This window comes from Haliotis cracherodii, unplaced genomic scaffold, assembly GCF_022045235.1.
Source record: "Haliotis cracherodii isolate W230 unplaced genomic scaffold, xgHalCrac1.p SCAF_26, whole genome shotgun sequence".
Taxonomy (NCBI): Eukaryota; Metazoa; Mollusca; class Gastropoda; order Lepetellida; family Haliotidae; genus Haliotis; species Haliotis cracherodii.
The window spans coordinates 6,288,678-6,302,016 of NW_027266282.1; the positions used below are offsets into that span (position 1 = coordinate 6,288,678).

The following is a 13,339-nucleotide window of genomic DNA, read 5'->3' on the forward strand; positions in this document are numbered from 1 at the left end:
GCCAAAATTTACCAGTCAAAGCCATAATTTATTGGTCAAAGCCATGATTTACTTGGCGAAGAACGAATTTACCAGTCAGTATCTCCTGTATATGTTTGAGAACAGAAACACGGAGGTTGTTGTATGTAATTGTTATTATTGCTTGAGTTCTGATGTTATCATGCTCAATAAATCTTTTATATCTGTTGTTAACTTGTTTGGTGTCATTTTTCATTTAATTTTGTAATCAAATTTAATTTACTCGTACATGTCATTTTTAGCTTACTTGACAAAAAGTCAGGGGATCCATCTGGTTGTATGTCATTAACTTTTACGTTTTGTTACATCACCTCTAAACCTACAATGCATATGAATATGAGCCTAAGCATTTATGGTCCCAGCTAGGTTGTTTTATAAAAGTGCGCACAGAAGTCCAGTCTGATTTAAGTATGGCCAACATGGTGCCCATATTGGAAAAAACCCATTAATGGCCACAACAATCTTTTTTAAAAATGTTTTGAAATTTGGTATAGTGTAGTTAGTAGTGGGGTCTAATGTATGTTTTTGCAATGTTATAAATTTTGATCTTGATTAGACCTTTACTTTTCACCAAATACCTATTTTCTCTGAAAAGGTATTTTCGGCTCGGTAAACATCTGTAAACAACTGCTGGACTGGAGAAGCTGAAATTTGGCATACATGTTCCTATCAAATTATGCTATAGATGTTTACACCAGTCACTACATGAGGAACAAGACATGACACACACCATAATCTTTGCTTAAGATCCCATGCTTTCCCTAAAAGACGATTAACGGGATCAGGTGGTCAGGCTTCCTGACTTTGTTGATGTATGTCATCGATCCCATTTACGTTGATCGATGCTCATGTTGTCAATCACTGGATTGTCTGGTCGATTATTTACAGACCCGACCAATTGGTGGAATATTGCTGAGTGCGGCGATAAACAACAAACAAACAAAGCATAATCTACATTTTTACCCCCGGCATACAGTGTCCATCCGTCTGTCTATCCGTAATCATTTCCTTTTCCAGTACAGAACTCAAAAACCATTCAGTGTATTTGACCAAAACTTGGGAAATCTATCAGTCACATACTGAAGTGGTGCCTTTTGATATTTTGGGATTTTTTTATTTTTTATTTTTTTAAATCTTTATGGAAAGAAGTTGGACATAGACTCCATAGGGGATGGGGTTTGTTTCCGGGGCAGAATTAAAAAAAACCATTCAGTATATTTGATTGAATCTTGAAAGATGTATCAGTCATATGTCAGTCATGCCTTTTGCTATTTTGTAATTTTTTAAAAAAAGAAAGAAAATCTGTTTAGGAATGTTTCAGAATTTCATTTTTCTGTGTATCCATGGACACTAGACGTTAGACTTTGCTGAAATGGAGGTAGGTATCGTTTCCGTAGCAGCACTAAAAAGCTGTTCAACAGTGTTAAATCAAACTTGGAACATGTATTATTCAGGGTTTGAAGTGGTGCCTTTTGCTTATATAGGAATCTAGACATTTTTTCCGTTTCCATGGCAAGAAGTTTGACTTTGACTATATCTTTAGAACTTAAAGGTATTCTTCCTTGAAACTATGCACACATATGATCAGTTTGTCATCTGGTGCCTCTTGCTATTTAGGGATTGTTAGAATGTATATTTTTCCGTTTCCCTGACAACAAGTTTGACTTTGACTGTTCATGTAGGTGTGTACCTGTCATAGAAATACAAAGTTCTGAATCCCAATTCCATGGTATTGTTTTGATAGCTCAATAACTACTCTTGTATACTGACAGACATTCTTCATCAAGTGGACTTAACAGGCAGATTATTTTTTCTTTCGAATTTGTTGGGACCGGGGGGATTTGTCATCTTCTAAAGACTCTTGTATGTTTACATTTAAATGCAAAATTACACATTGACTGTTTCAAGTGTGAAGTGACTGGTCATGAGCAGCAAACAGAAAGCCTATCCTTCGCAGGGTTGCTGCTCTTCTCAACACATTTTACATTAACTGGATGCAGTGGTTGATCAGATAGGCTGTCCTTGAAAAGCTGTGTTGGACGATTTGATATGGCACTTCGCTTGGTTGACACTCATTTTTGTACAGTCCAGCAGTATAGAATCATCAACAAATCATCATTGACATTGAGATATGCCCCACATCCTTGGCTCATTTGAGGAAACTGGAATACCTTGTTTTCATCATAAGTCTTGACATGCTTCACAAGAAGACTATCAGATAAATAAATGTGAATTACAATTCTATCATAAATAGCATTCACTTTAATCAAATCCGCACTCCAATTAAAATTGGTTAATATAAGGATTGAGGGAAGAGCAATGGTAGTGGGATCTATTGTCTGACATCATTTTTCATGGGAGGTTGTCAATACCCATAATTTCGTGTTTCGTCCAATCAACAACACCAAAAGAATAAGAAAGAATGGGTAAAACATACGTATTTATGGCTTTGAATGTGTTTTATAGCTCTGAACTCTATCTGATTTTCTTAAGTCTACATTTGTACTCTACTCGAAGTTTTTCCTTGACATGGACATTCTGGAGTTTGGCACTTACCTGCTTCCATACGTACCTATAGGGCTGACCTTCCAAAAGATGGTCAATGATTCCTCTCCCAAGTTTGTTTGTTGTTTTACGCCCCACTCAGCAATATTCAAGCTATTTGACGGCAGTCTAAATATCGAGTCTGGACCAGACAATCCAGTGACTGACATCATGAACATCGATCTACGCAATTGGGATACGATGACATGCACCAACCAAGTCAGCGAGCCTGACCACCCGATCCGGCTAGTCGCCTCTAACGACAAGCATTGTCGCCTTTTACAGCAAGCATGGTTTGCTGAAGACCTATTCTAACCCGGATCGAGCCACTCCATAAGATACGTTTGTGCCAAGGCTGGACATCAAATGACAATTTGTTGGACAGTCTCATTAAATTCATAGAATATATTACATACTACAAATGTCATATTGATACAAATTATAGGTATTTAAATTTCTGACATACTTCACATGGTTAATAATCAGATTGAATACCTTGCCAAGATTGCTAGGTTTCTGTAAAAAAAATGCATTTTAATTTATAAATAAAATCGATGATGAATAACGAAAGGCAACTACCCGATGTCATGCTCCTTTAGGTCGTGTAAAGACTATACTTTCATTGACGTCGCTACTCTTTTGTCCCTATTAAAAATATCCTTTGAGAATTTACCAACCAAGACAGGAACGCCCAGGCATGGTGTGACGGTTAGAAAGGACGAAGTTGTCATTTGATCTAAGTTGTTGTTCGCATATGCACATATAAAATAGTCCTTCTCTCATCTCACTTCGCCGCCCCGCTGGATAAACTCGGTTACATATCAAGTGCGCTCTGACTGTGACTGAAAGACTGAGATAACCTGTCATGTCGAGAATACGAGTGTTTGATGGACCGGTACTGTTCGTCTTTGAGCTTCTTCTAGTCTTTGAAAGTGCTCTGGGTAAGTGTTTGTTTCTGGTATAATGTTAACTATAATACCATACTGTTAGAGACACTAAAGCCCCATTCACATGGACACTTTTACTTACGTCAGTATATATACTTACATAAGTAAATTTACTTATGGTGGCATGTGAACGCAATTGCTTACATGAGTAAATTTTGTCCATGTGAATGGGGCTTTAGTTAGTTAACTAACTTAACACGTCAGCGTTAACCTCGGTTAAGACGGGATTGACTCTGCACATCAGGGTTGGAAATACGGGTTGTTGGAGTCTCAGATCAACATACAGTAAACTACGGTTATAACGAACTCAAAGGGACTACTAATTTTAGTTCTTTATAACCGTAGTTCGTAATAAGCTTATATACAGCATAACTACAGCAAATAGTCGGGACCATATAAGTTCGATGTATCCGTCAGTTCGTTATAAGCGTGTTCGTTGTAACCGTAGTTTATTGTAAAATGTTGTCACTTTACGCAATGTTTTTTACGTAGTGTCACGGGTATGTCCTTAATATTCACTGTGGCAGTGGTGTAGCCTAGTAGTTAAAGCGTTTGCTCGTCACGCTGAAAACCCGGGTTCGATTCCCCACATGGGTACAATGTATGAAGCCCATTTCTGGAGTCCCCCTTCCGTGTTATTGGTGGAATATTGCTAAAAGCGGCGTAAAACCATACTCACTCACTTAATATTCGCACAGTACACACATCCACGATGTATATTGTATATACTAGCATATCATGTATACAGAGAATATCTATATTATGTTTATAAATGTTTACACTATATGTCTACATAAACAATCTATAGCATACACTATGTTTACATCAATCATGTATACATCGTATAGTATTTTTTTAATTTGAAGTTTACACGATTTACGGCTTTTCCATTGAACGAGAGGTCGGTCACATGACCGCGACATTGACGTTCATTTAAGAATTGACCTTCACTTTGTGTGAGTTCATTGGATTATGAACCTTCATAGAGTGAGGGCCAAACTGTATGAACGTCGGAGCTTGCGAAGACGTTCTTACAATGTTTGGCCCTCACTCTATGAAGGTTCATTCTCCAATGAACTCACACAAAGTGAAAGTCAATTCTTAAGTATATAAGTCAATGAAAGAAAACAATATTTTGGGGTAGAATCATGGCAACAAGGTTTAAAATCATTTATACAAACACTGTACCTATGTTGGGCCTTCGTACGCTTTAACTATCAGGCTGCCCCACCGCCCGTCTAGTTCAAGAAGTGACTCAAGCGTGACCCTCTCTGTGCACCCAATATTTAGCTAAATTATCGCCCACTCTTCTTTCTCAGACATGACGGACGCCACCCGAAAACACTGATCAAGTGCCTGCACTTAAACACCTAAATACATACCATTACGTCAAGAAGCGATATCTGTGTAAACCTTAACGATGCACACCTGGGGAGTGTTTATGATGTGTATATCTACACACCATCAACAGACCAAAAGTCGACCCCACCCCCACCCCCAACCCAAACCCAAACCTCTCCCACGTACACAAACACCCCACCCCACCCTTATGACCATGCGGCTTTACCTTATCATGCGGACTAAAACCTCTATTTACACATTTATGTTAGTCAATGTGTAAAATGTGATTCACTTAGGCAATTTAAAATGTGCCTGAATATTTTAATCTTTTGACAGAATGACTAAGATCATTAAGACTTTCCGGAGGGCTTAAAACATCACAATCATGCTAGGATTAGAAGCCAAATATTAAGATAGTGTACAATGACTTTTACTTTTCTTTTAATCCTATCATTTTTAGTCAGTGGGTAACGAAATTCAACATCACAACATTTAGAATTCGTTATCATTATTAAATAAATGGACACTTTGCTCAGTCAATATGTAAAATGACTGAATTTTTTAGGTGTTTTTTGAATTGCCAAAATGATACTTTCAGTCAGTTTACACATTGATTTTATATTTATTTATGTGTATATTTGAGGCAAAAAGGTTTAAGACACCAATGTTAATGTACATATGTTTTTCTATTTCTTTTATTTCTATAAGCCTATCTTTCAAAAATATTAAACACACCTTGCAACAATGTAATTGTTGTTGCACACACACACACACACACACACACGCACACACACACACACACAGAGAGAGTCAAGTGTACGGTCCCTAAGAAATATATTTTTACCCATCTAATGGATCTAACAACCTATGTTTTCTGTATTGCTGATAATCAGTTGTTTTCACAGGTTATGAATATCTACTGGCTCAGATAGACAGCAAGAGCACCGCCACTATCTATGCAGCAGCCAGCGCGGCTGGGGGGTCGTGGAGGATCCGGTACCCCCACCTAGGGCAGGAGAAAGTAAACCGCCAGCTCGCTGGCTACGGTAGCGACAGCTTCACCATTGACTCCAGTATGACGACATTAGCTGGCGTGGAATACAAATCCATTCTCGTCAACACTGGGAGCGACAGCGTCAACGTCCACAGCCACAATGGTTTCTCTTACTTTTCCCCACTCCCGGTCACCGCGCTGGGCACGACGTACATTTTGTCGTCATGCATCACCACCAATGGCGCTTACAAAGTGTTGGTCGTTGCCGCGCACAGTCAAAGAACAACTGTTCAAATCAGATTAACGCTAGCAGGCACCGCTAGTGTTACCTTCCTAAGCACTGTATACAGGAATGGAGGTACCATTAGTCAGACCCTAGAGCCATATCAGACGTTGACGCTCTACGCTGACGCCGATTTGACGGGAACAAAAATTAACGCAGATCAAAACGTTGCAGTTTTCAGTGGCACTTACAAAGTCGTTTACGAGCAGTTGTTGCCGGTGAAGCATCATGGGAAGGAGATTGTTGTTGCTGTTGATGATAACGTCATGATATATCAACTCCAGATCGTCGGTGAATCTAGCAACACTCAAATAACGTCGAACGGAGTCACGTCAGTATTGGGCGCTGATAACCGCCTTCAGCAGACTATAAACCGAAACGATAGCCTTTACATTACGTCGAACAGTGCCGTGATGGCAATGCTTTGCAGACGAGGTTCCCAATACAGCGGCTTCCTCCGAATACCCCCAACATCTTTCTATACTAAAGAGGCTCAGCTGTACCATCCTGACCGGTGTCTGTTGAAGATCCTGACCACACAGGGCGCTTCTGACATCTTGGTCAAACAATCCGCTTCTACTCTGCCAATAGTGTGGCAGAACATTGCGGGAAGCGGGTACAAGGTCGGCACGTGTGTTGTACCGGGCTCTTCATCCTCAACGTCCATCACCTCCACCGCCAGCAAATTCACCGTCCTCGGCTATATGGCAGACAGTGTCTACAACAGCGGCTACGACGTGGCGAACACTGGCGACCCTACTGTATTGAATTCACCAGCCGCGTTATCATGTAAGTTCATAGTGGAGTCATTCAACCAATCGGCGTTGAGATGCAGCGTTTGGTGAAATTTGTATTTTTGTCAGCGAATTCGTATGAAACACTTAATTTTTCTGAAATGCAACCAAACTGCCCATATACTAATGGTTGATTCGTTGATGGTTGAACTCTGTGAGGGTTCCGGCTTAGAATTGGTCCCCAGCAATCTGTGGTGGTCGTAATAGATCGGAAGGTCAGGCTCGGTCGACTTCATCGCGATCTTTGCTCATAATATCAATCAATGTATTGTCTGATTCAGACTCGATTATTTCCAGGCCCCCGTCATATATCTGGAGACCGCCTCCGTGGTCTAGTGGTAGAGCGTCCGCCCGGAGAGCGGAAGGTCCGGGGTTCGATCCCCGGCCGCGTCATACCAAAAGACGTTAAAAGATGGTACTTGTTGTTACCCTGTCTGGCGTTCGGCATTAAGGGGCTAAAACAAGGACTGGTCGGCTCGGAGTCAGTATACTGTGTCTGAGTGGGGTATTCATGTTAAACTGCAGCATGGTATCTCAGTGAGCTAGCACTATAAATCGGCATTAGTCCGGACTAGTACAAGCAGCCTCACACATAAATACACGTGCATGCACGTCGATATATAGGTGCAATAATCTTGGACGCGACGTTAAACCCCATTTCGCCTCACCTCACCATATATCTGGAATATTGCGGCGTAAAACAACAACCAAAATGATGATGGTTAAGGGGATTTGGGGAAGCTAAGCGGTAACAATGTTGGCTTATTTCGCGAGCCTCATATTGGCGGGTAGTATGGCAATAGTCAATCAAGTTGAAGATTATAAATATCTAAATATACGGAATGACTGCGATAAAAGCCCGCAACTAACTACATGTGTACCCAGTTTTCATTACATTTTGAAAAAAATGACGGAATAATGGTCATACATATTATTTTCAATATGGCCTCCAAAATATCGCCAAAATAGAACACACGTGTTGAAGGCCACAGTCTGGAAGGTAATTTAAGGTACCGACGTTTACTACGCACGAATACGGTGTTAGCGTTGGGCGTCTCAACGTGTGTGATTCCCGTGCACCCTTTCGAGTTGAGTTGATTGGTTCAACTGTGTCATATGGCCTTGTGACGCAGAGGTAGCATTATGCAGATGGCTGTTTCGATGAATGCTCGTTCCACCCGTGACGAACAGGTCTGGTTGTTGATGAAATATAGTGATAGCTAAATAGACAGATTTTATATTTATGCACCGATTGTCTTTAAATGTAATATCCAGTTATGTATGACTGTTTAATAATCTCATACCAGACTATGACATTTTGATCAAAATTTCAATTTTGAGGTTATTCAATATGGCCGCCGCGACGGCCATGTTTAAAATCGGATACGAACGTCTTGAACTAATTGCAGGGTCATCATATTGGTGGAAACAGGTATGTGGAGTTTAAAATTCAATGGTCCAGTGGTTTCTGAGATGTTTACGACGGATGACGCATGACGGACGACGGACAAACAGGTCATCACATAATATTTACATACGAAATGTCAACATGAATTGCTTATCCCCGCATGTAGGTTGAAGGTTGGAAGTCGTATTCACCTTTGCAATGGGTTGTGCGTCGATCTATTATGATGATGACTACATATATTTCAGTATATTACATAGATAGACAGAGAAAAGTAGAGCATAGACAGAAAAGTAGAGCATAGATAGACAGAAAAATAGAGAATAGACAGAAAGGTAGAACATAGAGAAAAGTAGAGCATAGACAGAAAAATAAAGCGTAGCTAGACAGAAAAGTAGAGCATAGGCAGAAAGGTAGAGCAGAGACAGAAAAGTAGAGCATAGATAGACAGAAAAGTAGAGCATAGACAGAAAAATAAAGCGTAGATAGACAGAAAAGTAGAGCATAGACAGAAAGGTAGAGCATAGACAGAAAAGAACAGATAGACAGAAAAGTAGAGCATAGACAGAAAAATAAAGCATCGATAGACAGAAAAGTAGAGCATAGATAGAAACGTAGAGCATAGACAGAAATGTAGAGCATAGACAGAAAAGTAGAGCACAGATAGAAAGAAAAATAGACCACAGACAGAAACGTGGAAAATACAAAGACAATAGTGGATCATAGATTGACATAAAAGCAGAGCATAGTTAATAGTTTAACATACAGAGAAGAGTAGAGCATAAATTGGCAGGAACGTAGAGCAAAGGTAGACAGAGGTATTACATAGATTTAGAATAGTAGGAATAGATAGACTGCAAAGGTAGAGCATAAATTAACTATAGGAAGAACATGGACGTGAAAACTAGAACTTAGATAACCGGATATTTCAGAGCATATATAGACGCAATATGATGACACCGATAGGCAGAATCCTAGATACGCCCTGATTATGTTTCTAGGTTTGTCACCACCATACCCGTTCCCGTAGGTTTCACAAAGTGGTAAACCTCACTTCTGACGGGCCTCCTACATAAAGCTGACACGCCGTGACAAAGTGGAACTACTGTTCAAAGCAGCGTTAAAGCCACTCACAATAGACGACAGCTGTTGATTTCACACAAAAATATACATCGTATGATCTGCCCGAAGGGAATTAATAATAAATAAATAATAACAAATATGGAATTAAAACAATAAATAATTAAAAACAAAGATGGAATTAAAACAATAAATGGATCGATACCCGCTCCAATAGTGCCTGAGTGGATAACTCAATGATCAACGAAACGTTTGCAGTTTGCGTGGTTTTACTGTACAATAAGTTGCCGACGGGAAGATTACAGCTAAAATAATTTTTGAAATGATGGTTTCTATGGACAAATATGTGTTGACAAAAAATTTCTTATTTTAGCCGACAACAACGACGCCCTTTTCATCGGCCTGATCTGTGGACTTGCTCTATTTGGTTTGCTTTTCGTCGCCCTCCTGACTATCATGATGTAAGTTTGAAATTCAAAGAACTCGGCACCGTGGGGACTCTGGGTACGAAGTAGGTTAGAGGCGACACGGTGGATCGGGTGGTTGATGCATGTCATCGTATTCCAATTGCGTTGATAGATGCTCAAGACGTCAATCACTTTTTTTTTCTTTTTTTCTTTTTTTTGACATCATTTATTCATATATATTGTCCACGATTATACATGGCCCTGTACATTGCCACGTGGACTGGCATACCAGGGTTAATATTCGGGTTTGAGTTGCTTAAAGCAATAATACTCATTTGATTATTCAGTACACATTTATTTTTTTCTGCAAGATTAACATTGTTATACTGTAGTACTTTGTATTGTATTTCTAATTCTCTTTAATATTCTTAAAACGCAGTCGGTTTCAGTTACTTTACATCTGTACACAATATACTTTGCTAGCAGTAGTAAATAATTCATTAAAGTACACTCCTCTGTGCCTCCTTCTACCCCATGCAATACAATATCTCTGTAATTATCATAAATCTGATTATGTACATTATATTAACCTTCGCCCACTTAAAGAATTCTATCCAAAAGGTTAATACATTTGAACAGTAAAACATGTAATGTCTAACAGTATCTATACTACCACAATGTTCACATACATTACTTTCTTTAATGTTAATTCTATTTAAATACTGATTACAAGGATGATTGAGTGTAGAATTTTGAATTGCAGTTGCGTATACTTGTTTCCAATTCTGATGTCCTTTGAAATGTTCCATTTAAAAACATCTTCATTAGACATCAATCACTTGATTGTCTGACTTTGTGGGTTGGCGATTAGGTGCCTCACCAGGGCATTGTGGGTTCGAATCCCGGACGGGACTCAACCCAAAATAGAACGAGAATCTGTACTTTACTCAGAAAGTGTTATCCCAAATATATCATTTCTTATAAATGTTAAATGAGTTGTTTATGCAGTTATACGCCCAATACACTACTTATAAAGGTTTTAATTTCTTTGGTAATGTTATTGTGTAATGTTTAAGGCTGAGGAGGTCTGGAAAGAAGCTGAGGTCAAAGAGCGCCACTTCCCGTCACACCTATGTGTCTCGCGACAGCGGAGCCAAAGAGTTTATAGAGAGACCCCTGGAGTTGATCGAGAGACCACGAGACTTGGTGGTGGTGGAGCGACCTCGAGAAGTGATTAAGAGACCCCGAGAATGGGTGGAGCGACCCCGAGAAGTGATGGAGAGACCCCGAGAATGGGTTGAGAGACCCCGAGAATTGATTGAGAGACCCCGTGAATTGATAGAGAGACCCCGAGAATGGATGGAGAGACCCCGAGAAGTGATTGAGAGACCCCGTGAATTGACAGAGAGACCCCGAGAATGGGTGGAGCGACCCCGAGAAGTGATCGAGAGACCCCGAGAAGTGATGGAGAGAACGCGGGAATGGGTGGAGCGACCCCGAGAAGTGATGGAGAGACCCCGAGAGTTGATAGAGAGACCTATGGACGCCAATAGAGACTACGACGAACCCCTATATGACAGCCACTATGGCTTCAGAATCGTCAAATTATAATGCGGACCACATCCATTATCATAATCATCGCCTCCATCACCATTATCATCATCATCATCATCATCATCATCATCGTGGGAAGGTTAAGTGGTTAAAGCGTTCGCTCGTCACGTCGAGGACCCGGGTTCGATTCCCGACATGGGTACAATGTGTGAAGCTCATTTCTGGTGTCCCCCGCCATGATATTGCTGGAATATTGCTAAACGCGGCGTAAAACCAAACTCACTCACTCACTCATCATCATCGTCACCTCCATTGTCATCACCATACCCGTGCCCGTGGTAAAATTTAAAGCGTTTTGCAAAACTATCAAAATCAATCTAACTTAAACAGCCACGCGAGTTAATTAAACACTGAACGTAAAAGCAAATTAAATCAAGTATCGCGATAGTGGGGTAGGTCAGTGGTTAGAGCAGTCGCTCGTCACGCCTGATTCCCAGGTTCGATTCTCTCAACTTCAGAATTGTACTCAGTGGAAACAAAATAATGTAAAGATTTGTATTTTGATTGTCTTTGTTTACGCCGCACGCGATTGTTATCAAAGGACAGAAACACGTTTAGAGTGTATTGATATACATTGTTTACAATATGCACCCCGATAAACATTACTTGGTCTCCAGACCAGTGAAGATTCCGGGGTAGAATAGGTCTTCAGCAACCCATGCTTGCCGTAAAAGGTGACTATGCTTGTCGTAAAAGGCGACTTACGGGATCGGGTGGTCAGGCTCGCTGACTTGGTTGATACATATCATGGATCCCAAATGTGTGGATCGATGATCATGGTATCAATCACTGGATTGTCTGGTCCAGACTCGATTATGTACAGACCGCCGTCATATAGCTGGAATAGTGCTGAGTGCGGCGTTAAACAACAAACCAACCAACCAACTTGGTCGTAAATCAATGCTTACAATTGTTTACAACTGCCTACAATTAAGTTGTTTCCTTGTAGATGTAAAAACCTTTGTCACCTCGTTTCAAGTTTGATAAAGAAGTATTTGTTTTAGTGTTGGTCGCTGATGTGAAATTTTTGATGGCGTTAAAAACAGTGTGGTGTGATGTTACTGAAGGTAGCACAAGGGAAAATACGTGAGATCTGAGACCTAAGTGCCTGCAGAAAGCGGACGGGAATAAATATGATTATCGAACTAAATAAATTGCACTTGATGTCTTCCTAATTTAATTTTTGGTGATGGGTAGTCTAGTGGTGAAAGCGTTCCCTCGTCACCCCGAAAGCCCGGGTTTGAATCCGTACTTGGACAGAATGCGTGAAGCCCATTTTTGGTATCAACAGTTCAATATGGCTGGCATATTGTTTATAACGGCGTAAAGCTCCCTCACGCATCCCTATTTAGGCTGGAAATAGTCTCAATGAACTTTATCGAATAGAATTATGAATTATCTAACCATTAGAATATATTAAAATGTATTTACCATCCAACACTACGTTTGTTGTGTTTCGTTTATTGATTTGTTTGTTTGTTTTTCTACGCCCCGCAATATTCCTGTTTTGTGACAGCGGCCTGTAAATAATCGAGTCTGGATCAGACACTAGTGATTGACGTCATGAACATCGATCCACGTCCCTATGACGTCACCAAACAACGGGTGTGATAATGGCCCGTCGTCAAGCAATATGAGTGCATTATCAAGTTACAGTGGCCCGCTCATATCTGATAACATGCGTTTAATGATAATTTTATCCATTTTAGCTATTATACAGAATAACGCTATTGTATGGCACCCGTGGAATAGACACACACTGTGGCGGTTATCAGTGCTTATGTGTGAGGTGAGGTTAAATTGGGTTTAACGTCGCGTCCAAGATAATTGCTCTTATATAGCGACTTGCATGCACGTGTATGCGTGTGTGGCTGCTTGTACTAGTCCGGACTGATGCCGCTCACTGAGATAC

The 13,339-nt window shown here is 40.3% G+C and overlaps 1 protein-coding gene across 1 annotated transcript; it reads left to right on the top strand.

Annotated features, from left to right (window-relative positions):
• The first annotated feature begins 3,320 nt into the window (after window positions 1–3,320).
• LOC139473049 (uncharacterized) lies at window positions 3,321–12,775 on the top strand. The gene is made up of 4 exons (XM_071255563.1): window positions 3,321–3,503; window positions 5,756–6,916; window positions 9,780–9,867; window positions 10,890–12,775. Exons 1-4 carry the CDS (start codon window positions 3,428–3,430, stop codon window positions 11,422–11,424), a joined length of 1,860 nt encoding a protein of 619 aa, XP_071111664.1. The 5' UTR covers window positions 3,321–3,427; the 3' UTR covers window positions 11,425–12,775.
• Window positions 12,776–13,339: the final 564 nt, after the last annotated feature.